Source organism: Aythya ferina (assembly GCF_964211825.1).
Source record: "Aythya ferina genome assembly, chromosome: 1".
Classification (NCBI taxonomy): Eukaryota; Metazoa; Chordata; class Aves; order Anseriformes; family Anatidae; genus Aythya; species Aythya ferina.
This window is the reverse complement of record NC_140296.1, coordinates 163,553,971-163,581,836: the sequence shown is the minus strand read 5'-3', so window position 1 is coordinate 163,581,836 and position 27,866 is coordinate 163,553,971. Positions and strand designations below refer to the sequence as shown.

At 39.3% G+C, this 27,866-nt stretch overlaps 1 protein-coding gene across 8 annotated transcripts in view; it reads right to left on the bottom strand.

The window, feature by feature from the left end:
- The window catches only part of ATF7IP (activating transcription factor 7 interacting protein), a 105,625-nt gene that overhangs the window by 43,645 nt on the left and 34,114 nt on the right, over positions 1 to 27,866 (bottom strand). For 7 of the 8 annotated variants that reach the window (XM_084534478.1, XM_084534479.1, XM_084534473.1 and 4 more), the window contains one exon: positions 7,863 to 8,911. In XM_084534478.1, coding sequence (XP_084390604.1) covers positions 7,863 to 8,904 — 1,042 coding nt within the window. In that variant the 5' untranslated portion in view covers positions 8,905 to 8,911. Of the gene's footprint in view, positions 1 to 1,594; positions 3,972 to 7,862; positions 8,912 to 27,866 lie in introns of those variants that run through there. The other variant, XM_084534480.1, reaches the window with a different exon arrangement.

The following is a 27,866-nucleotide window of genomic DNA, read 5'->3' as shown; positions in this document are numbered from 1 at the left end:
CTGGACATAACTTTACTGTTGTTGTTGTTGTTGTTATTAATTATTATTATTATTATTTTATAACCAACATGTCTAAATTGTATGTCTGAAGTACATATTTATTGAATTTAACACTTCTCTATGCCACCTTTCAGATTTTTAACTTTTTATTTATGAACTCCAGAGAGGTCAGAACTGTACTGCTGGGGATGTAGCAGGTTTGTGGATAAGTCCCCATGGAAGCTCATCAACTCAGGGGGGGTGCAATAGGGCACCACCAGCAGTCTTTCAACTGTGGGATGTACTTCACATTCACGCAGTGCTGAGAAGATGACTTGTCATCATCCTATTCTACTCAGTGCTTGTCAGGCTGCATATGGAGTGCTGTACCCTGTTCTAGCCCCACAATTCAAAGTGATGCAGTCAGACCAGAGAGGATCCAAAGGGCTGGAAAAGCTGCCTCGTGAGGAAAGACTCAACATGTTATGTCTTTTCACCCTGGAGAAAACTCAGATGGATCTCATCATGATATTCAAGTACTCAGAGAGAGCAGTGTCTCTCTCTTCACATAGAGCCACGTGGAGCAGGCAAAGGACAATGGGTACAAGTTGTACAGGGAGAGATTTTGCCTTGGTGTAAGAAAATATTTATCTTTTTTTACAGTAAGAACAATCCCTCACTGGAACAACCTCACCAGGGATGTGGTGGAATCCCCATCCCTGGAGGTTTTCAGGATGCAATTGGACAGCGTTATATAGGGGCACCTGGGCTCCCTTCTCCCACAGAAGGTTGCTGATCTTTTGAGGTCCCTTCCAACCTGGGCCATTCTATCATTCCATGAAGAGTTTCTCTCATGCAGCCTTGAAACTGGGAAATTAACTATGAATGTTTTCTTCTACAATGCAAAGGAAAGATCTGATAGGCATATGAAGTTTGTAGGTTACCTAGTCTAACACCTGTGAATTTGTGGAAACATGCTACTCAAGAGGCAGTAGCAGAGAACCCTGATTTAAAAGGATTGTTAACATGGGGGATAATTAGGCAGAAGTCTGCTGACTTTATCTATTTGGTATCACGTATAGTGCTGTGTCAACACAACAGCTTTTCTGCAGGAACCACGTCAGAAGTTTTTTTGTCACTCTTATATCCACTGTAGAAACAGGGATTTCTGTGTCTAACAGCTCTAGATCTGCTAAGGATGCCTAGCTCATATTGCTACTGCTAGGACACTGATGTTATCTTAAATGCATTCAGTGTATTTTACAGGTATTTGTTTCTCAAAATGTGGTGTTAAGTGAACATTAATTGATGCTTAATTACAGATATTTAAAATATTTATATTGATCTTGATGTTTTCTATTCCGTATTTTTCTAGCACCCAAAACCAAGCATAGCATCACTCTGCATGTACACAGAAGTCTTCCAGAGTAATACATTAGTCAGATTTCAATCTTGAGCTAGGAAGAATATCGAGCTCCTTATAAAGCATTTTCACTTTAATTGACAAGGTCTGTCCAATATATAATAAATACTGCCCAATGCTTAGAATTTGTGCAGTGCTTTTTCTAAACAGAAGTAGAGCTGTATATACAACACTAAAGGAGGGATTATGCACCTGAGTAGGTTTCCAAGTTACTGGAAGTTTCAGTATCCACAAAATCCACATCACCATGACACATCCTTCAGGTTCAAGTCCAAGCGAAGATACTGTCCATAGCCTCTTCCAGTTCCTTTTATACAGTCTCAATGTTTTCAGACATTTTTAAATGTTTTACATGTTTTGGGAGTCCTCTCAGTGTTATTTTAATTAATATGAACGATGAGTACAAAGACGATTGTTGATCTGGAAAGTAGCAGATTAATGTATTTTCAAAGAAACCATCATGATCTAGACAGGCTGGAGTAATGGACCACCAAATGCTATATGATATCCAGCAAGTACAAATACAAAGTTCAGCACCTGGGAAGGGAGAATCTTTGCAAGGACACGAGGGGTGACTGCCATGTGTCTGGAGAACAGCTCTGCACTGAGGACTTGCACAGGCAGCAAGCCACACGTGAGCTGGCAGCGTGCCCTGGCAGCAAAGGAGACTAACAGCATCCCAAGCTGTATTTACAGGAAAAATAGCCAGGACATCATAGGAAGTAGCTACTGTCCTCTACTTGGCACTTGCTACATTGCTCTCTGCCGGAGACATGCAAGCACAAAGATATTCCAAGTGATAGAAGATAAAACTTTTCCAATTAGTAGACTGACACTGGAACAGGTTGCTTGGAGAGGTAATCCAGTGTTCACCAGTAGTAACTTTTAAGACCTACCTGGACCAAGTCCTGAACAGCCTGATCTAATCTCACAACTGACCCTACTTTAAGCAGGAGAATTAACTAAATACCTATTGAGGTCCTTCCCAATGTAAACTATGCTCTTATTTGGTCACTCCTCCTCCTCCTGCCCATCACAAAGTACACAAACAATCTATCAAGTGATTCCAACACAAACCACAATATTCTCTTATTTTTTAATTGCCATATTTGTAGTTGGAAAAAAATCTGTAAAGGACTTCAAGATCCCAACTGATAAATCCAACATCCCTGACCCAGTCCTCCGAAGTCCATCAGACAGGGGTATGCCCCATTTCTGGTGTGCAAAATCCCATGGATCAAAGGTGCAGCAGTTGTGTCTTTGTCTGTCACATTAAATAAAACTATTGTACCATATATTCATCTCACAGTTGCAGGTACTACAGACCTCCTAAATCTTTTATTGGATGAACAAATCTCGTCCTCTTAAGCTTTCCAATATGAAGTATATTTCCTAAATGCTGAAACATCATTGCACCAGATCTCTGAAAGCCTCACATTAATCCCTTTTAGAATTAAAACCAGAACTGGAAATATTGAAAAAAAAAAAGTGGTTTCATTAGTGCCATCCAAGTATAACTTATTTTCTTTTTACATTCAAGAATTTTGAGAGCTATCTGTGTTATACTACAGGAACAAAAGTTCATGTTTACTTGTTTATCTGCCACTCACATGCTATGAAGTTCTCTTAAACGCTACTTTCTAGAAGATGAGCCGTATTCTTTGAAATGCTAACTGCACCGTTTATTCTTAACAGGTTGTACTTGGGTGTGCTGCTTGATTTCAGACTCTTACCATAGACCAGTAATAAGTGAGCTCTCTTTCAAAATAGCCCTGAAGGGCACAAAACAGCACTGCTGCAGAGAAGCCTCAAGTCAAGGTGTCTAGAATGTAGGATAGTGATTCTGAGAAAGACTTCAGGTTTTCCTTAGCAGTCATCCTCACCTGGTCAAACATGAGAGACTAGAGATAAGGCAAGAACATGTCAGCAGCTCCACTAGGTAAAACTAACAGTTCACCTAGTCTAGAATCCTACATCCAATGCTTTCCTGACAACAGAAGATGACCAAGTAGGAAAGAATGCATGAAGGATTAAAGAACACTGTTGCACTAGCCCAGAAAACTCCTTCAGCCTTCTGAGAAGCTGCAGCTGGAAGACCTCCAAAGATTTAGGCTTCTTTTGTTTGATAGCCATCAAAAAATTACTCTTTCACAGAGAAAGTAGGTAAACTTTTAGCAGTCACAGTACTTGCTGTTAGCAAGAAGCTCCATAGTTCTCCACATGGAGAATTCTTTCTTCCATGCTTTGATCCTTCCTCTCAGTTTTCATCCTTTCTTCCATTTGTGTTCTTCTGGAGGAAAAGGCAGCAAATACTCTCCATACTAATGATTTTACAGATCTTCGTCACAGACCTCCTCCATCTCTTCTTTCAGGCTGATAAATACTTCTCTATTATATACTTTGTTCTTTTCTAGAAGTTGCCTCTCTGACCTGCCATTAGTCAGAAAGCGAAGAAGCTGTAGAAAGATATGAGTCAACTGCGTGGAAGAGGTAAAGAGGAAATAAACTGGGACCCCACAATCCAGGTGGTTTCTGGAGTGTGCTGAAGACAATTTCTTGACATAGGTGATTGCTGAGACAACTAGGGGAGATGCTCTGCTGGGTTTGTCATTCACAAACAAGGAAGAACTGGTCCGGTGCACATAGGCCAACAGTAGATTCAACTGCAGGAACCACAAGACTGCTGAACTTAAAATCATGCCAGAACTCAGCAGAAGGAAGAGCATTACAGCCCACGCTTTCCAGAGAGCAGTTTTCACCTTGTTCAGGCTGTACACAGCAGCATCCAGAGGGAGACTGCCCTGGAGAGAAAAGGGACCCAGGAGTGCTAATTCTTCTTTGAGAGCCACCTTGAAACGTGGAAACAGTCCGCTTCAATACATACAGTGTAGAACCAGGGTGGAGGAAAGCCAGCATGACTGAACGTGGACCTTCTGACAGAGCTCCAACGTAAAAGGAATTGCACAGAAATAAACAAAAACATAGGGACATTGCTCAGTTCAAAACATACCAAAGCTTGATGTCCCACATTGACATTTTCCTCAATTTCTGTATTTATTTCCAGCATTCTTTGCTTTCTTCAACTTCCACTGAATTGATATTTTCACAAAACTACTATAATCCTGGAAAATTGTGCTTGAATAGTAAACTCTATCTTTTTATCAAGTTATGAACATTTTTGTACTTATTTATCACTTTGTAGTTAGCCACAGTGAGTTTCATCTGCCATTTTTATATATCAGTTACTCATGTCATCATTAAACTGTCATCTCAGTAGTCACTCTTCATTTTCAATATATCATGAGCTCTGTTTCACAGAACAGTCCCTGGAACACATCCTTGTGGATTTACCTTTTATTCTTCAAAAGATTATTGCCTGCATGAGGACTTTCCATCTTATCCCCAAATGGTTCTGTTTCCATTAAGTTTTTGGTAAGAACCTATTTGTGTTTGGATATCTGAAGTAATTCAAATATTTCAATCAGATCATCTTTGTCATGTACTTGCTTACTCAAGGAGCTCCATGGGTTTCTACGGTATAACCTCCCATTACAGATATCTTAAGTGTCACAGCATAGCTATTTTATATATATACATATATATACACATACACACACACACATGTACACACACACACACAAATTTTATTTGAAATCAAATTGTATTAATCTCTCAAGTTAAGGAAAACCTTCTAGTACTATTCTTTATATTGTCGTTTAGCCATGCTTTTTTCTTGTTTGTTTTTTTTAAAGCTGTACATTTTAATTGAGCAGTTTGCACCTGTGTCCAAGATAGTGTCCTTAAATAATGTCCACACCATCTCCACAGATTTGATTCTAACAAGACTCTTTCCAAATGTTAGCGCTTTTGTTCCAAGATATTTTATTTATTCTACTTGGTTTCTCATACAATAGCGTTTCCTGTCCCTTCAACCTTCTGATACTTGTTATTGCAATCCTTTCACAGATGTAAATATTTCGGAATTGTAGTATTAAAATCATGTTACATTTAATACAAAATGGATCCCCAAAAGATTTGTTTGAAATATTTCATGCAGAACATACTATTTGGAAAAACTTAAACTCCCTCCTCTGCAACTTAACGGGCAAGCTTTATGCAGCTTAGAATAGAATGCAGAAATTAACATGTGTCCACTAGTTAAGAACACACTTCAGTGGCCAATTTTCTTTTCACAAACAGTCACAGTTACATCCACACAACTGTAAAAGTCACAAACTGTTATAGCCAATAAACAAACTACTAGTCAAGAATTTATTGTGCCACTAAAACTGAAAAAAAATAATATTGCTGGATACGATCATTTGAAGGCTTCTGCAAACTGTAGTTCAACATTCAGTATTCACTTACAGTCTTTTGCTTCAGAGCTAAAACTACACTGTGGTCACAGCATGTTTCTTCCTGACTGGCTAGGATGAGAAGAGCCACTCTGATATCTTAATTTCATTCACATCCAATAAAAGAAGCCTTAAAATGTGGTAAGAACAAGTATCAACGATTTATTTGGAACACATTTTACAGAAGGGACTCATAATACACTATAATTTCTACCCAAGCACACAGAGTGTTCTTTTCCTACTGCCATCCCCCCACCCCACAACAGTGTACACTTTTGCAATTTCAATGGAACGTGGTTTTTATTACCTCAATAAAATCCTCTGAAGGAACTATGGAATCTACCTCTTCTGTGTTTAACTGGCATAAATTTAAAGGTAAACACCAGAAAAGAAGGAAGAGTCTGAAACATGGCTGAAGAGACATATTCTTATCTCCCTGTCTCTAGTTATGTAGACACTCAAGACCATGAATGTTTTTACAAGTTAGTGAAAGACAATTTCATTACTGGTGAAAGACTTAAGAAATTATGGGTGCTAATTTCCCAGAGACAGAAAGACACCTGGATCTTGTTTCGTCTACGGAACTCCTACTTAGTCAAGTAGGAATAAACACATTTGGCTTAGTATTATTTTCATTTCATTTCTATCAACAAAATAGCAGCATTGAAACAACAGCCTTCTTTAACCACAAATAAAGGGCAGCATCGATATATCTGTAAATTATTCATGTTTTATTTTTCACAAGTCAGATAGCATGATAGAGTGCCCCATGTCCAGAAGATACATCAGATCCTTCTAAACTGTACGACAGTACCAGAGTATAGATAACATATGTTTAACATCAAGAACCTACCTGTTGCTTCTGCTAGCTACACAGAAAGACTATAGGACCAGTTTCATATACCTAATGTTTTCAAATGCCAGGCAGTTGCCATTAGCACCAAAATCAGATTTAAAAAAAACCATCATGCATCAAATCATGCACATGAACTGCGTTTTTTCATGAAGCCTTTCTAATACTGTCATTTGGTGAAAGAAATTTGAAACAAATGGGAGTTGTGACATGCCTGGATTACCAGTATGCTTTCATTCTTTCTATTTACATGCACGTTAAAGAAAGCTGTTCTCTCTTCTTCTACTCAAGAACAAAATTAACACATTTTTCTACTAATCTTTCTGTACCGTGTCCATCAGCTATCCACCTTTTCTATCCCTCTCCCTTCCCCCCTTGACTCATTTTGTAAAAAGAGGGGAGACACGACTGTGAGAGAAGGTCTCTAGGATGACAATTTTCGGTATTATTTTCAGTCTTCCTAGGCCTCAAATTCCACCTATTATTTCATAAGACTACATAAAATTTGTAAGACTCACAAGAGGCCTTTTGTTGGACCTCTGAACATGTGAATTTGGATACAAACTTTGGAAATTTTCCTAATACAGAATATGCCCGACTTAAAGTCATACAGGAATATACACTGCCAGAATTGAATCCTTATATAAAATTAGTTATGCAAAAAACAAAAGGGAATGAAGGCTATCATCTGGAATACAGTTTGATTCATTGAGAAGTTGTGTGCTGTCGGACACAGGTAATCTTACCTCTTGTCATTCTTAGTAAGAAGTAAAAAGAGGTGCTAAGAAATACTATGTCAGTGTGAGGTGTTACCAACACCTGTTGGCTTGCCTTTTTTTTTTTGCCTTTTTTTTAAAAAAAAAGCTTTGCTGCTTTTTAGAGTTTATATATAATAAAATATAATTTAAATGCCTTCAATATTGTTTCATATTTGCTGCTCATAGTGCTAATTCAAGGACAAATGCTTACACCAGCAATGTTAAAGAATACTGGGAAGAATTAAAAAGTGTATTACTTCATTAAATATGGCTTACCACCATCATTTACAAAGATACTGATCTGAATTTCATGTGCCTAAAATTAATTACTTCGAAGGAGTTCTTTGGAGGAAATGTCCACATAATCCCCCCTACATAACTGAAAGACTGGAATTCTTAGTTATTAATTTAGAAACATGTCACAAGTGCACTATTTTAATAAACAATCAAAACCCGAGACTTGAATCAAAACTACCAGCTTAGAAAACTCTTACCTGGAAGACTTGACTTGTTTGATAGTATCACTTCAGCACACTCCTTCTCATCACAAGGATCCTCTTCATCAGACAGTACTAAGAAAGCCTCCTTTGGCAGATTTTCATTGCTTTCTTGCTTTGATGGTGAACCCAAACAGTTGTCCATTTTCTCATCTAAATCTGGGGCGGTGTCATCTACTGGAAGCAGAGAACTTTTAGAAAAACAGCTCAGCTCATCTTCAGCAGGGGCTAATTTTTCCAAAATTGGAATAATTTCATCTGTTTCCATAGAGTCAGTATTCTCCAGGATACCTCCACTTGATTGATCTATTGCCTTCTTAGCTGTGGTTTCTGAAAGACTTCCAGTGCTGTCTCTATCATCCTTTGGTTCTTGGTCAGCTTCCATACTGCTAGAGATGGCTTCTTCTCCAACAGCATCTTCAATACTTACTTCTTCATCCCTCTTTTCCTCTTCAACAGATGAATGAGAATTAACAATTATGTCATTTATCTGTCCTGTCTCTTCTGAAGAGTCACTATTATCACAGCTTGGTTTGTTTTCACCTTCTGATGGAGTGTTACTCTCTCTTTGGTCCAAACGATCTTTTATACTATTTTCTTCATGGAATTTATTGCTACCAAGCACTCCATTTTCAGCCTCACGAGCTAGTGCAGTATCAGTTTTCTGCTCAGGCGTAACATTTGCTGGAGACAGTGTTCGTGGTTTAGGTTCTAGGCCACTCACTACACTCTCTGCACTACTTTCAGGACTTTTGACTTCCCTAATTTCATTGGAAGTTGTTCTTCCTTCTTCAGAGTTAAGACAAAAATCCACTAAGCCATTAACTTCCTTCTTGTCCTCCAAACAGTCTGTATTGCTTAGAGAGGAATTTAAATCAGAATCTCCATTCTCATGCTTTCCATTTAACAGTTTAACTTCAGCTGTCTTCAGCAAGTCCTCTTTAGCCTTATAGACAGCCTCAAGTTGTTGTCGATCGCTTACTCTCATTGTTTTTCGTGCTTTGAAGACCTTTTTTTGAGGTTCATCTGTGCCATCCATCTTGACCCTTAAAAAACAAAAGATCAGTAAGAATGGTGATGGTAATTTATTATCTTCATATTACAGGTATTTCAAAGAAATACTGTAGCTGCAAGTTGCATTTAGCACATTGTTTAGCAGATTGGTCTAACTGTATCTATAGAAACAAAAACACTTACATTTTGTTTGCCCTCGTAAGAAGTGAATGAAAGCTTCCATGCGTGTTGCACAAATATGTGTATGTAAAGATCACTGAGACCACACTATTACTTTAATAACATTATGCAGTAATACCATTACTATGTATTTTAAACCAATCAACTCACAGTATTATTACAGCAGAGCCACATATACCCTTATACACCTTTACAGGACAAGGAAGTTTCAGACACTCACACCAAAAATATCAGTCATAAATTGAAACACAGAATCATCGAATCACTGCATTCATTAACCGGCAAGCAAGAGTTATTAGTTATATAATTAGGTTATTGCTCCAATACCTGATTCATTTTAAATATACTTATCTTCAATGAGCTATGAGAATCAAAGGCTTATGGGTTTGAAGCAGGTTAAGCTTTGTCAGCTGAGATAGGTATCAACAACCATTCCAGTTCAGGCTAACATATTGTACATATAACGCTTAAGCATTACATGATTAAGCTACTTTAAAGCCATTCCTAACTTTGGGCAGTAACTTAGGGGAGCGGCCTGGTGGCACAGTACTGGCTCAACATGGCAGCTGACCTAGAGGCATCACCTTAAATCTACTACCAAAAGTTCATCAACATTTCAAGTATTTTGCCCACACAGTAAACCTTTGGCATAGAAGTTCCTTGACGTCTGAGCCATGCTCTGTAGCAATGACGGCACATCTACCACATCTACGTGAGAGCTGATGTCAAATGCATTTTTAGAAGCCACAGCCCTCATTATCATTGATACCAACTCAACCTGTTCTTCCTAAAGATGGTGGTAGCAACAAGTTTACTGACCATGTCCTAAAGGATTTAAGAAAATAAGTTCTTGTATTTCAAAGCAGACCTGACAGAGAGGTGTATCTGGGGAAGTGGACACCGATACACAGTCTCCCCTAGAATTCTGAGCAACTTCTCAGTATGACTGAGAAAAGAAAACTGCAGGATATGATTGTCCTATATAGCCACACAGTTACTTAAAGGAATCAAAGAATCATAGAAATGGTGGCCCAAAGAGACTTGTGGAGATCATCTAACTCAACATCCCACTCAGAACAGGACTATTGCCATGGTTTTGTGTGTAAATAAAAAGTCATAAAATTCACACAACAGAGATTCCTCAACCTTTAACTAACCTGTTCCTTTGATGCACTAATACCTCTTGGGGAATTTTTTCCAGCCTGAAACTCCTACACTCCAACTCATGGCCATTGTACCATGCCATACCACTACAGTTGGCTCCACCCTCTTTATAATCAAGCCTGCCTACAAGTACTAAATAGCTGGAAGACCGCTCTTTATAGCCTTCTCTTCAGCAGATTAAAGTCATTGAGCTCCTTCAGTCTCTTTGTAGGTGCTTTAGGCTCTTATCATTTTGGTAGTCCTCTACTGGATCCTTCCTAGTTTACTGTGAACAGCTTGTTTATGAAGGAAATCTAGCATTTCTGCATTTCCCAACTAGAATATTTGAAGATGCAAAAGGAATATATATTCTGTGGTACAATATAAATTCAACTCAGATAAACTCAAGACCTTACAACCATGACATACTGTATTATGTAAACATAAGGCTTCTACCATCCTTAGGTACCATAATTTATCAAAGATACAGGTAAAATGGAAAGAGATGTGATAAAGATTTTTTTTTTGTCCTTTTCCATTTCTTATTAATACTGAATTCCTTTATACTTTGTTTCGATTCTTTTCTGCTTGACAATGTAGAATCTTCATAATTTAGTAACTGATGGAGCTTAAGTAACAGATGTGTCCACACCTTGCAAACAGATGAAAAAGACCTTCAAAAAAGATTTTATCAGCTCGATTTACAGACTCACCATAATACCATTAAGAGAGTCTGAACAAGTTTCTGAACATAATTGTCTACTACTGTGCTGCCACTAGTGGAAGCAAAATGCAACACACCTACAGAAACACTGATTTGGAAAATCAGTTTACCTGTAAGTAAGAAAACATTCTCATCCCATAACCATTTCTAGTCAGATGAAACACAAACTCAAGATGAGTTGTTAATAATCCTTCCTAACCAGTCTACATAGTAAATACAGTATCTTTATATTTCTCTAAAAGAGAATACACGAGACAGTAATTTAACACAGTCCTGAAATTATGAGAAGCATAGAAAAACCTCTAAACATTTTAGAAGCACGTGTGCAGTCTCTGAAAGCATACACACTCCTTCTTCCCAAAAGCTTCAGCAGAAAGCTTTTTTAATGTCATTATAAAAGGTTGTATCAGGCTGTCACATAGAGCACTGATCATCGACATACTCACAGTTCCATGAGCATAATCCCCTACAACATGCATGTTGTTTCAGAAGTATGTCTTGCAGAGTCAATTTTGAAAGGAAAAAAAAGTCAGGCGTCAGGCTTGGCTAACCTTGAACAATTCTTAAGGCTCATGATAGGCAGCAGCTAAAGCCTTCTGTTCATCTAGTAGAAGGATATTTGGCCTTTGTATCAAAATTAAATGAGTACATGTAGCTTGATTTCCCTGACTACAATGCTTTATTTTATAAGCATTACGCTGAATTTGAAAGTCTTTAAAAGTTTGTGAATTTTGTAATATCTGATCTTACTGTAACCAAATGATATTTTAATTATCAGTTACAAAATTTCACACAATTTAAAATCAGGTTTGTAAATGCATCACTTGTATAATCATGAAATGCAATTTAAAGCAAAGTAGTATTTGTATGCTCTAGTTTCCTTAAATATCTAAACGGCCTTTCATTCATATTTTTAACATAGCATGAAATATGGTAAATAAAAACTAAAATGAAAGACACTTCCTTTTTCAGTTTACCAAGAATAACAACCTTAAAAATCAAACATCAGAATACCTTTTTTATATTAATGCGCATCTTTAGTTTTTTTCTTATAAAAATACTGAAGGAATAAGCTTGAGTTACTAATGTATTTCAAAAAAGGTGTTTAGTTTATATCTAACAATATTATCGAAAATATAGCTAAAAGACAAAGCCCTAATACAGTTCTACAGTGAAACCGATACAAAGAAGCCTCACAAAATTCCATTGTTAGATGGCTATTTGAGTTAATTGATGCACATTTTCAGCTCAATCCCACAATCTTTCGCGACCAAACAACACCAAGTAAAAGCTACAAAACTATAAACACAGATGAGATTTAAGGATGAAAACTAAATGCTGGTTAAGTATCACATATCACAGCAGACCACACTTAAAGCATTTCCAGCCATACCCACAAGGGAGCACACTGCAGCCAAGTAACAGATCTCATGTGAGAGCTGTGTAAAATAAGAAACAAATTAATCAGTAACCAGTTCAGACAGGTTTGGTTGTATGGGTGCAAGCCAATGAGCAATGATCTTATAAATATCTGCCTTCCAGTCCGCCAAAGGGGTAGAGGCTGCCTTTCAGAGAGGAGAGCAGGTTATGTGAATTCAGTCTTAACACTTTATAAACTCTTAGTGTTTTAAAAAGGAATGTATTTAGATAGTCTCCTTTTATACTCAACAATTAACACAGAGTTTAGCTACATTTGCTATACACTTCCATAATATGATGCTTAAGTAGTTTCAGTTTTTCATCATCACATTTCTTTGTTGTGACATGGTCATGAGCGGCTCAGGCGCCAAGCCAGTGAAGTGGCACCTATTATTTCAAGGAAAGGCATTTGTACAAAGCAGTACGAAATGACTCCTGCATGTAGAGCTAAGTATGTAAGGGTTAAATTCTGCAAATAACGTGTTGGTTTTTTTTTTTTTTTTTTTTTTTTTTAGTAAAGTCCAACAAAACAATAATCAATTTTGAAACATCAACACATGAATACCGTATGTATTTGTTTAGGTACCATTTATCAAAATTCTTCATTTTAAGCTTTAAAGTCATACATACTTCAGCATGACAGACAAACACACCATCATGCACCTCCCTCCAATTACAAATCTGCAAATATTTCTCATTACCAAATATGTGATGGATGGCAAAACCAGAATTTACCAATGTAGCTAAGAATACACGAAGGACTTCTCTTGCAGCCAATTAGAAAATTTTCCCACCTCTTCCCCTTATACATACATATATTTATTATTACCATGCAAAGAGATTGCAGCTCTGAAGCAACAAAGGAAGGTATTAGTTTAGCTGCTATGGATTAGCCTATAATCGTGAGCTCGTATGAGCACAGCCCACGAGCTGCTCAAAAAGTGAGCCAATCAGCAAGCGGCTGCTTGAATCCTGCCTGGTAACAGGCTGTAGACAAAGAGAAGGTCATGGAAACACACTGGGGGAAAAAAAAAAATTGGAATCTCTGCAACAGTGCACAATGGGTTTTGCATAATATAATCAGTCTAGAACAGCGTTTGCACAGGCTTCCTGGAATGTATATAGCGCTAGCCAAAAGCACCACAACCATAAAACACTTGCAAAAGCACAAGAACTACACAGAGGAAGTAAAAGCCTTTGATCAGGAAAACCAGTGCTCAAATATGCAAGTCTACTTAAAATGTAGCACAGCTGAATCAAGGGAATGGAGACTGCTAACAGTCAGGAGCACAATGTTCTAGATGGAGAGTCCCAGAGAATGCATGTAATGTACAAAACCTACCTCTTAAATGGCGGTTCATAAGCAGTTTTCAAATGAAACCATCTATAGCAATTTTGATACACGTCATCAGAAATTTAAAAACCATTTTCAAAGAAAAACAAGGAAGTTTGTGATCTGTTCTTCTAGAACATGTGCTGAAATACGCACAGGAGCGTGTTTTCATGCCCCTAACGGACTGAACGCAAGATACACACCACCAGTAGACGAACATCCATATACTACTATGTCTTAGTATTTTAAAGCAAATGTAAGAAACAAAGCTGAGGAGATACAGTAAGTGAAAACAGCATTTCTTCTAGTACACCACATGCAATCGGTTTTGGTCCCTTCCAGGCTAACATTTTGTGTGCGCTGGCTGAGTGCGGCAGCAGAACACGCCATTTTCTGAGAGAAAAATCACATCGCCAACCCGTTCAGCTTCACCTCCTGTACCTACAGCAAGACGAGGTTCACTCTGACGGAACCTCCGGCCTATTTTTTCGCTGCGTTGTCCAGGGCTGAGGGAGGTGGCAGGGCGGCTGGCTGGTTGGGAACCGGGCAGCATTTCCCGCCTCAGAGCCCTGCAGTTTCCCGGCCGCACGCTAGGGGGAGCCCGCCCCGGCCGCGCTCCCGCCCGGCCACCGCCTCACAGCGACAGGCCACAGGCCCCTCTCTGATTGGCTAGACGCGATCGGCACGGCGGCCAATCAGGCAGCGGCTCCTGAAAGTCTACCCAGCAACAGAGAGCCACGAGGCCCTGAGGCAGAATGTGGGCAGGGAATGGCGCAGGAGAGCGGAGTGCAGTGCTAGGAACGACCTGAAGTGAAAAGTTACAGGGCTCAGACCCAGGACTTCAGAACAGCGTTAGCTCACAAGTGCAGCGAACAGGAAGCGCATAGCCTGCGTGCACATTCCCTCTTTAACTCTGTCATGCTGGTTTAAGACTAGCGAGTTTGTGTTATATTAAATGCTGAGACAAAAAAACACAGAAAGCCAAGCTGGGTCCAAGCACAGCTGTTTTTATTCTTTCCTCTGTTACCAGGCAGCAGCTGTGCCCTTCTACAGAAGCATCAAAATCCAGTTCTTCCCCATGACTGCAGTGGGACGTGACCGTGATGGGGAGATCCACTTCTCCCCCACCCTTGAGCTCTGACTTTTGAGGAAGCGGTTGTGTAACACCAAATCTACATGGATCTATGCCTACTAGGAAACACACCAAAATACGGTTACGTGCTTGGTAAACTAGAGTATGTCCATAGTATAGTTTCAGACAAGTTGAGTGGTGTTGGTCTTGTATATTGTATATTTCATCAATGGCTTCACATTGAATTGTATTCTCATCGCTCTGGTGCCATAATGAATTAAGCAATTGTCCCATGTCATCTGTACCTCTAAGAGAATGATACTACCTCTGACTTTGGCTCATGAATCAATTTCTCATCCTAATATAGCAATTTTAGATTCTTCTCTCTTGAGGAATGACAGCTACACCATGTTAGGTCTATTTATACAATTGAATCTTTCAACTTGCTGGTGGTTTTCCAGAATTGCCCTTCCATGGTTCAGCAGTTCATGCTTCAGTAGCTATTACACGTTAAGTACATATATAAATACAGATAGATACATACATAATGAAAAAGAGGAAAATGAGTGCATCTTTTCTATACAGCATTTAATTACATATTCCAGCTAACCTTATTCAAATATAACTGCCTTAGAATCACCAGCCTTTAAAACACATGGAGTCTAAGCTCCGAACCTTGTTCTCCAAGAAGAAAGAGAGAGCTTTGTTGACTTCTGTTAGCAAATTTTAACAGGCATTTCAATCCTTATGAGAGTAAAATTGTTTGGAGTGGAACTCAGCCAGAGCAAGTGGTAGATACTGCCTGTCTTCTTACCACAAAGTGTTAGGCATTTCAACTTTTATCAACAACTGAAAACATCAGCTTTCAATTCAGCTGTGAGATCCTAAATGCTAAACAAATACTGCTGTTTCAAATTCCTGTAACACAAAAATTCAACATTCTTAGAACTCATTTTTAGCATAAGCTAAAAGCATTAAGTATGCTTCTCTCTGTAAAAATTCTAATTTTATATATTTTGTGCCTTTTAATATACATGTGTGGAATATTTTCTCACATAGTTTAAATGTTATACTAAAGCTATGTCTTTGGCACTAGACTAACAGTTATATTATCCTAAATACAAAGCAGAGCTAGTAATTCCACGCAAGTGGGCACTAATTGCAATAAGACATTCACAACTTGAAACTTAGCCAACTTCTCATATTCCAAAACTAAAGGCTGAATAACCTGGTTAATGATTCATATACTTGCAGGTTAAAAAAAAAAAACACAAAACAGCATTAATAAAAGTAATGCAAAACGTTCCCTTCATGGTTAGTTTTTTCTATGCATTACAAAGTACAATACTTCATTCTTCCATAGGTGAAATTTCAAGTGATAATTTGATAGACTAACGCAGGAAGAAGATATTATTAATGGATGCAGAATTACATCCTTTTAAGGTAGACCTCTTTAGAAGCCTTGCTAGATGAAATGACACGATTCTACTAAGTTTACCCATTATGCAGTGCCTTTTCTAAATTAGCTCATTACATACGCAACTATCATTATGCAACCAGTTCTCAAACATTTGCAGTTTGGCATCAGACAGCTCACACCTCTGAAGTATGATATCACTTAACCACGGGCCCTTAAGGTCATTTATAAAATGCTAGAAGAAACAGAAACTGAAAGAAAACTAGAAACAGAAAGGTGATGCTGATTTTATGTTACTAAACGCTTGTTGTGCATAGAAACACACAAGAATCACTACAGAACTCCCAAAGCCATCGTCTCTTGACTGCGGGCAGGAAGCCCCTGGCACAGGAAGGAAGCGTGTGTCTCACAAATTCCACTCACTGAGGCCCGGTCTCCAGGGTAGGGCCCGGGAGGCCGCAGCCACCCCACGGGGCCCTCTTAAGCCCTCCCGCGGGACCGCAGCGCGCAGCAGGGAGCCCCCCCGCGGCTGGCCGACAGATGGCGGCGGGCAATTTGCATACTGGCTGCGGATTGGCTGAGGAAGAGCCGCAACCGCGAGGCGGAGGCGCCGCCGGGATTCGCCTGTGCCGAGTCTGCCCGGCAACCGGCTAAAAATAGAGCCGGCGCCGCACCCAGAACGGGCGTGACGGCGCCGCTGCGTTTGTGGCGTTGTGCGCGGGCTCCTCGTGCCCTGTGGGTAACAGCGACGCTCGCACTGGCAAAGGGACAGAGGCACGGGAGGGGAGGGCACGGTCCTCTTTGTGGCTCAGGCTGTCGTGGCTCGGATTTGGGTTTTGAATTGAAATGGTTGTTTTAGAAGGGCGGTGGGGTCAATGTTTCCCAATTAAACCATTAAAACCTGCACGTTTTCTTCAGTCCTTAATTTTTAAGTAAGCGTACACAGAAGGCATCACTCAGTCTAGTTTACATACCAAGTTACCTTGGTGACGTGAATGGAAGCAGAGGCATCCACTCACTGCAGCAGACGTACCTGAATCTTCACTAATCACACACGCTGAGACCTGGCATTATGGACTGGTTTGGGCTTCTTCCTATTTTAATTCTTAGTACACCCAACATCATGACACTGTCAGAATTTGTGCTTGCTGACTACAGACAATACTAGGTGTGGAAGGCTGAGCTGGCCAAACCAAGGAATGAAACTAAAGTGGTTAAGTCATCTGTATTTGATTTTTCTCATCAAGAACTGGCTAAAAAAAGCATACAACTTAAAAATACTTCTCTAAATAGACATCCTGTTACAAGTAAATTAATTCATGACTTAAGTTTTATCATTTTCAACCTACAAAACACAAGCTTAACTTTTAGTACCACTGAGTCATAGGCGTAGACTCTTCTGACTGCAGCAGAAGCCAGAAGAGGTCTCCAAACTTTCCTACCCACATCTGCCCACAGGTTTCGGTTTCATGGAACTGGTTGCAGGCAGGTCAAAGCCAACAGAGCACAACGAATTAGAACAGCACCCAATACATGCACAGGGTGCTCATCCAGGTCTTCTGCAGCCTGAAAAGCACCATCTGACCACGTCTAGTACATAAAGATATCTGTATTCTCTACAGGGTCACAGTAATTAAATGAGGAGAAAATGAAGAAAGGTGGCTAACACAGTCACAGTGACCACTGACAACAGCTGATAGCTTTTGAATGACTCAACAAAATAGAATCACAAAACTAACGAAAAGCCACAAGAGGAAAATAAATCTTCAAAGTAACATCAGAAAAAAAGGTGGGGGAGGAAATATTTTTTTTGTTTGCAAAAGCTACAATTTATAGAACTTCTAGTATCCATATATAGTCTTAAAATTGTTAGTTACAAGCATCCTTCTGTAAGGAAAGGCAGCTCACCCCATGAATGTTAGCTGGTCTCTGCTAATACTCTTTAGCTCAGCAACCATTCCTCCCTACCCACAAGACATTTTTTTCATTAACCAACAGAAGCTATATGTTTTCTAAGAGAAGCTAGTGTTGGGGAGAGACAGCAATTGAAAAAATAAACTTACGAACCTACTATTCTATTCATTACTAGATTCAAGAAAACAAATATGTTTTCAGTGCTGGTAACCCAGAGTATTAATAGGCTAAGAGTCCTAAGTAATACAGGTAGTGCATATTTTTACAGTAATAAACAGTCTCTCTCTTTAATAAGTTTCTATAGCAGTCGATTTCTTATTATACTAAGCATACCATAGAATAAGATTTATTTACCCTACTACAAGTGTACAGCAACAGATTACATTTTATTGGGTCAATGGGCAGACAATTATTTTTCGGTATTCGCTGCTAGGCAAAGATTTTTCAAATGTCTGCAACTGTAAGGGCTTAAAAGAAAAATTACCCAAGATACCACCCAAGCTACACTTTAAATGTTTTATAACATTCAAATATGTAAGCAGTCATAACACAGATGATTCTTCAACTTAACTCAAAACAAGCTCTGCAGACACAAACAGATCGCCAGACTGAAATAAATTTTTTGCTAAACTGACCAAGGAACAGGAAGCACAGAGTGGACAAACACAGGATGGTTTATGTAGTTCCAGTCACAGAAACAAAGGTCAAGAACAATACAACTGCTTTTGAAAGGGTTTTTAATGACAAGAACTACCCTGGAATGGGTAGCTGTATCCTCCCTTTCTAGAGCCCTCAACCATGCTGCCCCTTGTCTCACCACACTTGCTGGCTGCACAGTCAGTACCTTCACAATCTCACTATACACAATCTTCCAGAGTTCTTTCAAGACCAAACAGCATCTTATTTTTAATCCTTACTGTATAAAAGAAACTCTATTCTCACACTACTATCTTCTTGAGACAGCTGAAATTCAATGCAAGTACATAAGAATTTTGAAGTAACACTGGCTGCAAGAGGCACAATTGTATGCACTTATTCTTCTTATCAACGGTTTTGACTGAACAAAATTGCATCCACTCTGCATAAGCTTTGTTGATACTGCATGACACTATGCAATTGTTTGTGTACAACAAATGAAATTATGCAAGAATATGATGCAAGCATTTGTGCAGTTGCATGTGAACTCAGATTTCAGGCACATTAGTGCTAACCTTTTTGATGTGAGTTTAGCCCAATGGATTCAAAGCAACCCAGCAAGCAAAAAAAACCTTAGCCCAGATCAATTGTCTGATGCTATTAACCATGCAGCTGCTCTTAGCACTTAAGCCAGCAAAAAACAGCGGGCAGGAAGGGGAACAGAGAACTGCTTCAAGCTGACCTTGTTGCCCACAAGCCTTCAAATGCAACTTACATTACCTGTACATGTGTAGCACCGAGCTAGATCAGTTACTTGATTAGTAGGATAGTGCTTTGTTGAACTTGGCTCCTTGAGCTGGCTAACAAAATCTGATGAAAACCAGGGCTGCTACACTGGAATATGCAATGGGAGAACCTTGGGTTTGCTGGGTGTTGATGTACGACTTGAGGATTACTGTAATGGGCAGATCTTCTGGAGGCTGACATGTCCCATATGAAGTCAGCTCCATCTGGTTATTTGGGAATTTAGGGATATGGCAAGGAAGCTGTTCCCACATAGAAATATATTTGGTACATTCAAGTAGATGTCATTTTAATTGTTTTTAAATGCTTACAACTACTCCTCTGACATGAAAGCAGTATGTGCAACAATACTCATTTCATATGTAATATGTAGTTATTTCTTGAATGCTTCAAGAACAAACTGTTGTAAATAAACAGATTAAAGATCTAATTTCACTTCTGGTTTTAGACTGTACCAAATTTTACAGTGATGGAAGGACCCTGAAACACACAGCAGCTTTCAGACAGATTATTAAAAAGGGAAAAAAAAGTTTGCCTCTTCCCAATACGTAACATCAAGCTCTGAATGTGAAATTTACCTTAAAATATTTCCAGATCTATGTATTCAGATAGAGACATCAAATGTTGATTATACTCAGTATTATAAGATCAGTCCATCCCTTTAAAACAATTTCAGTAAATATCCTGCAGCATGTACAAATATTTTATTCTCTACTTTAAAAAGATTATTTTTGTTAGTCCATATAAATATACATGCGTGCTAAGCTCTTTGCCAGCTGACCTGGTGGTCATCAAGTATGTTATTGCTAAACATTAATTTGGTGCTTTCGATGGGGGTGGCAAGCTTTATTCTGTAACATTCTCAAGTCTTCCTGGTCACATGAAAACAGTTACACGTGCACAAACTGTAGAAATTTTCTGTGGAAATTCTCTACTCACACATCTGCTTGGATCATCCATTAATTTAATGATTTGGTATCTATTTTAAACACACCAGGAAAAATTAATTAAGGAAAGATATATTTATAGCCCACAGTTGGTTTGGATGGCTCTACTTAATATTCACTTATCCCAAATAAACACTAAGTGTTATCACCACAAAGTTGAGCACTGCATCAACAAAGAAGGTCAGACTGCTAAGAGAAATCCACGTCTAGTGTGCCAGAGTATACTTAAGAAAACGTAACATGAAGCTTGAAAAGGCTTAGCCAAAAATTAATTATATGTTACATAAACATGATTTGCAAGAATCACATTTTCTTTGATTATCCAGTGCAGACAGAGTCATTTGTAACAAGGACCAACAGGGAGAAGCAACTCCCTTAAGGAGTCACTTTATCCCAAAACTTGAGATACTTCACTAAGTATTACAAAAAGCTTGCAAGCAATCACTTTAGTTTTTAATTATGCAGTACAATACAACTTCACAGTAAATACAAATCATAAATTTATCTTCCTGTGTAGCTAATCATCGTGTCATATCTTGATTTGGGGATTAAGATTACTGCTAGGGTTTATAAACTTCCAGCAGCTTTGAAAGCACACAGAAAAGCAAGGAAGCTAACCAAAGCGCACTAGCAAGAGGCATTTGCCAACAGCCTTAGGCCATTTTTTGCTTTGTAAACATTTGTTAGGTTGTAACTGCATATAACAGAAGCCCAGAAATGAATAAAATCTTTCTAGAGTATTGTAATTTTTGCAGGAGGTAGGAGTGGAAATCCTACAGTTTAGGCTTTTTTGAGCCTAGATCCTAGGCTACCATACAGTGATCAAAGTTTCATAGTTATTCTACGTGACAACTGGCAACATTAACAAATCGCATCCCTTTTCTTATATTAGCAACTCTTTCAAAAAGATCAAGCTGATAACCTGCTATGGAAAGGAAAACTAACCCCCTCCGAACTACACTACATGCATAAATTATCTAGGGATAATGTGGGTCTCTTGCTGAATGAGGGGGGTGTCCTGGTCGTGGGAGACGCTGAGAAGGCAGAGATACTGAGTGCTTTCTTTGCTTCAGAGTTTGCTTCAAGGACACTCCCCCAGGACTCCTCGCTCCTGGCAACAGGACAAAGGGTCTGGGAAATGGAGGGCTCCCCCCCGGTGGACGTGAGGGTGGTTTGGAAGCATCTGAGTGAGCTCAACGCACACAAATCCATGGGTCCCGGTGGGATGCATCTGCATGTGCTAAGGGAGCTGGCAGATGTGATCGCCGAACCACTCTCTATTATCTTAAAGGTCTGGAGAACGGGTGAGGTGCTTGAAGACTGAAGGATAGTCAATGTCACTCCAGTCTTCAAGAAGGGCAGGAAGGAGGATCCGGGAAACTACAGGCCAGTCAGTCTCACCTCTGTCCCTGGAAAGGCATTGGAGCAGCTTGTTCTGGGTGCCATCTCCAAGCAATTGGAAGAGAAGAAGGTTATGAGTCAGCATGGATTCACCAAGGGGAAGTCATGCACGACCAAACTCGTTGCCTTCTATGATGGCATCACCAGCTGGGTAGATGGGGAGGAGCGGTGGATGTCATCTACCTTGACTTTAGCAAGGCTTTCGATACTGTCTCCCATGACATCCTACTAGCAAAGCTGAGAAAGTGTGGGATAGAGGAGTGGACAGTAAGGTGGTTTGAGAACTGGCTGACTGGCTGAGCTCAGAGGGTGGTGATCAGCAGAGCAGAGTCTGGCTGGAGGCCTGTGACTAGCGGTGATCCCCAGGGGTTGGTGCTGGGTCTGTACTTGTTAAACATCTTCATCGATGACCTTGATGAGGGAATAGTGTCTGCCGTCAGCAAGTACACTGATGACACAAAGCTGGGAGGAGTGGCTGACACGCCAGAAGGCTGTGCTGCCATTCAGTGAGACCCGGACAGGCTGGAGAGATGGGCAGGAAGAAACCAAATGAGATTTAATAAGAGCAAGTGTAGAGTCCTGCACCTGGGAAGGAACAACTCAAAGTATCAGTACAGGCTGGGGGACAACCTGCTGGAGAGGAGCTCTGAGGAGGACCTGGGGATCCTGGTAGACGACAGGTCGACCATGAGCCAGCAGTGTGCCCTTGTGGCCAAGAGGGCTAATGGGATCCTGGCATGCATTAAAAGGAGCGTGGCCAGCAGGTCAAGGGAGGTAATCCTCCCCCTCTACTCTGTCCTGGTCAGGCCTCACCTGGAGTACTGTGTCCAGTTCTGGGCTCCCTGGTACAAGAAAAACAGGGATCTCCTGAAAAGAGTCCAGCAGAGGGCCACAAAGATGATACAGGGCCTGGAGCATCTTCCCTATGAAGAAAGGCTGAGAGACCTGGGTCTGTCCAGCCTGGAGAAGAGAAGACTGAGAGGGGATCTCCTCAGTGTATATAAATATCTGAGGGGTGGGGGACAGAAGGATGTAGCCAACCTCTCAGTTGTTTGTGGGGATAGGACAAGGTGCAATGGCTGCAAGTTAGAGCCCAGGAAGTTCTGCACTAACATGCGAAAGAACTTCTTCACTGTGAGGGTGACAGAGCATTGGAACAGGCTGCCTAGGAAGGTTGTAGAGTCTCCTTCTCTGGAGATATTCAAGGCCTGTCTGGACGCCTACCAGGGCAGCGTGCTCTGAGGAACCTGCTTTGGCGGGGGGGGGGTGGACCTGATGATCTTTCGAGGTCCCTTCTAACCCCTACAGTTCTGTGGTTGTGTGAAATAGAAAAAGATCAAGAATGTGATCATCAGTACCCTTCCAAAGATGTTTCTAAGGATGTGAAGCCTGTAGTAGAAAGAACCTGAAGAACTGATCTCCATTTTTCCATTATATACCCAGATAACTGAACAAAGTCTTTTTTCCATCAAACTACATTTAAATTTAGCACAGCTGAAATACAATCAAAGTAATCTGTGCACATGCCACCAACGAACACATTTAATCTACACAGTTGGGCAGTGTGCTCTCTAGAAGAGGTCAGTAAGAAGCAGTCCCAAGGAGGAGCAGTATGAAGATGACCATGGTGACTGTAAGATGCAACGGAAGATGCACTTGTATTCTCTGGTACCAGCCACAACAAAAAGGCAAAACCAAAAAAGCTTTATTTTTGTTGATATAATTGCAGGCTGGTTTTAAGAAGTGTCTGGGAGTAAGAAAAAACAATAAGCAGACAGACAAGCCATGCGTACACATAAAATCAGTCATATCTATACGTTTTCACGTGAAAGAAGTAGCAAGGAAGTAACAAAGACTTCGAAATAAGAGATTTTTCTAGTTCTGTGTAATTTCCTTCTACCTAATGAGCAATTCTTGTAAGACTTGTAGGTACTAATTCCAAGGTTTAAGGTATAACTTTTTCAAGTTTACCCACCAATTGATTTTAGCCAGAGTTATGAAAAATTTAAAAGAGCATTAAGATTGTTTTTATTACCAAAATATTAGCATTAGCTGCCAGATACTAAAAATTGCCCTCTAAAAAGGGGCCTTTAAAGATGAACTGATGCCCCTCCCTGTCTTCTGAAGGAGTGTGACATCTTCAGCAAAGAATTAGTAATTTCAGAGTTGAGAAGGTACTTTTCAAGCAATTATCCTCCAAATATGCTATACACTTTTATATATACATTTATGTAAAAATACTTTTTAGAAGATGTGTGCATACGTGTTTGTAAACTTTGTGTATTTTGTATTTATACATGGTTGTAGAAAGTGTGATCAATTCTCTATCTTTTCTGATTATAATTAAATACTGAGCGTATGGAATAAGTTATTTGCATAGAATTTTAAAAGTGATTCTCTATGGAAGCTGAAAAACATGCACATGGTAGAAGATAAGACAGACAAAAAAGCAAACTTATCTTTAGCCACAATCCCTTTGGGAAAAGGAAGTTTGGTATCTCTAGTCAGATATGCAAAAAAATCATACAGCTGAAGACACTGCTTCTGAAATATAATTTTTAATTCATATAAGACACACAGACTTCTATTAGATCTGAGATATGAATTCCAAATGTCTGACTTCCACTTCTTTAATCAACAAATAAGATGAAAGCTTCACTTTGCATCATCATCTTATTTCTTTTGACTGTTTACCATTCTGACACGGTGAGATAAACGATTCATTCAGTGAATGCTGCAGGTAAAATAAATATACAGATAAATATACTTGAAGACACTGCAAGGAATGCTAGATTTAAGGGGATCTTACAAAATTCTTCAAGTTGCCTGACATACTTTAAATGCAAATAGATAAATGTAGCACCTTTGAAGTCTAAGGGTGAAGCAGAAGTAAGGAAGAGACAGCTTATGCTTCACAATCTGTTTTTACTTAGGAACATCCTACATGATCTAGACCAATAGGATGCCAAACAAACATTACTGAGAAGTTCTTTGTTTTAAGGGCTAGGTACATAGAAGGCTTAGAAGATCCAATTCTAGAATGAGAAGGTAATTTTAAGTAGTCCAAACTAGGAGACACTGAACAACTCTAAGAAGCTTTAGAATGCCTATCAAGAAACATAACCCTTTTTTTGTTTCAATTCAAGGAATTCAAATGAAGCAAGGAAGAACTTGAAAAAGTGCAGCATAGCACATTCTTTAAGATCCGCACACCAATAAAACCTGATTGAAATAAAGAACAGTTAAGACTTCAACAAATCTGTACCGTACTTTCATATATGTTTGTTACATTTCATTTACTCATCTTTCTTTTCCAGTCTGAAAATTTTAATTTCAGAAGAATGTTAAAACAGTTTAAAAGCTGTATCAAAAAGAAATGGGAATTCAAAATACACTTGCAGAAGGAAGTCATTAACCGAGGGAAAGAAGAAATGAGGCTGCTGCCAGTAGGGTTTGTAGAGCTTCTCTAAGAACGCACAACACAGTGCAAGGGATGTACAGCAGGGAACACTGTAAAAATCACAATGTATTAGGGCTAATGCAGTGAAAAGAAATATTGAAAGCAAGTTATTCTTGGACATAGAATCTTTTTCCCCCGGTCTGCTGTTGTAGCCGACACACAACTAATCCAATGTAATCCTGCCTCAAAATACTGAAGACAACTCAACAAGTCCTAATTTACCATTAGGAACACGTAAATTTACAAAATCAGTTTTGTTGCCACTTTGTTTCCCACCCCTGACAGCTTGAAGGTTCACCACCTTCTAGATGGGGAAGAAATAATTATTTAATTGTTATGAGTAAAACTAGCTTTTATATAGGTCCTTCCCCAGCTAGACCTGCGTTCCAGCAGTGCTGCTGCTGTATTTGCTCATTGTATTCATCTGCAGCCAAGAGACCACCACAACTGCTAACCAACGCCTCTCAGTTCCATCTCAGCTTTGACATTTGCCATTTGGGAGCACTCACTGGAACCTAATGCTCTTTAAACAACCTGATCTCATTCCTCTTCCTTTTTCCAAAGATCTGTAATACTGACTGCATACCATCAGGAATCAAATGAAAATGCAGGCTTTTCACAGCTGTTTTTACAAAGTACAATCAAGTAGCATTTTCAGGGAGCAGTGAATGCTCTTTCTTTACAGTTAGGAATTTGCTTATACAATTCTGTTTTGATGGCCTTCTCCTATAAGTATTTTTTTTCCTTTACACACTAAGTCCATCAAAAAAATCACAGACAGCAAACCACTTAAAAAAAAAAAAAAAGGCAGAAACCTCCTTCTCTCCTATATTGTTCTGATTATTTTTTTTCAACAGATAAAACATATTGAGATATTTGCATACGGCAAGAAACAGACGGTGCTACAGGAATCCCACTCAAAATTTCAGCATCTCTCTTGCCCTTTCCCATTTCTAGCTTCTCCATGTAACGTAGCAAGAACAGAAGAGAGTTTCAGAATAAAGGTAGTAATAAATGCAAACCAGATGACAGCTTACTTCTAGTAAGCTTACTTACTGACAGCTTGCTTACTAGTAAGATAGTTCCTCTTACTAGTTCACTATCTAGATTTATTCTAGTCTTGGAAGACACACACTCAACGCGTGAGATTAAGAAGGTTCAAGGAATGCTATACACAAGCATACACATGTTTTTCTATCTTACCAAACACGGACTGACCCTAAGCAGCTGTGAATGACTTCACCAATGCTCAGCCATCCAGCAGGAGATTCCATAGAGGCAGGGAAGAAAGGAAATGGCAAAAATCCATGCAGAGTACATACACCTGCAAGTAAGAACGCTATGACACAACTGTAACCTTGACAGACTGCCCAGATCGATCATCATCTAACCCGGATGGGTTTACAGCAAAAAAAGCACCCTGTAGGAGAATAGCCTGTACCCGGTTACTTGGCAATACTTGAATGCAGTTCCAGTCTTCAAGAGAGGCAGCAATGAGGTTTCTAGAGCTCTAGTAGAATCAACACCATGGCTACTGGGTAGCACCATCTTCAATAGTTCATCAGAATGCGTCTCTATATGAACTCCGTTTAAGCTTTCTCCCGTTTAATGCACGTAAGCATTAAGAAGTATTCCCAACTGACTTGTAACATGAGCTCTGTTACATGAACTATATGCTGCATCATGTCCCTTTGGGTTGGATAAGTACTGAGGAAGAAAGAGAAGAGAGGATGAACTTGTACTAACTAGGTATAGGCTCTTGGGAAGAGAATGATGAATGGCTATACGTTGATGAAATACTAAATAAATGAAATGAGGCGTGCACTTCAGGCAATAGCTCTTCAAATAATAGCCTTAATCAGGGACAAAAAGCAAGTGCTTAGGTTAATAATTTTGAAAGGGGAGACAACAAACCTGACTAATATTGCACAGATGTCTCAAGGATGCAGAGTAAAATTATTTTTATATAAAGGTAATTCAGCTATTGCACTTTCTCATCTTGCAAAAGAAGACAACTAGAAAGTTTTATATCGCAATCAGAAATGAAATGCCTGGAAGATTTCAGAGCAGTATCAGATTGCCAAAGAGAAAAATCTTACATTTTTATTTTTTCGTATAAATCAATCCAGCTGAGAGTTTTCTGATTTACAGTAGAACCTTCAAGGGTATACGCTGCCAGACTGTATCAGCAAGCAAGAAATCAAGAATGACCTGAGTTTGTGTGCTGAAACTGCATGACCTACTGTATTATAAGCTATCTTTTGTCTCAGTGACAACATTGATTCTTTTAGGTAGAAATACCTAGCAGATCAACTTGACTGCCTTATCTCCCAGAACACTTCTAAGCATTTTAAAGGGAAAAAAAAATCATTTTAAAAGATAATGGAAGTCCAGCTGGAAGTATGCTTCCCAAACACCTTGGTAAGGGCAAATAATGGATAGTATGTTACATGCATCATTTTTTCCACTCATTTGATGACAGGGTCTGACAGGATGCTCATAACTAACTTATTCTAACACCGTCTCTGGACTAGATA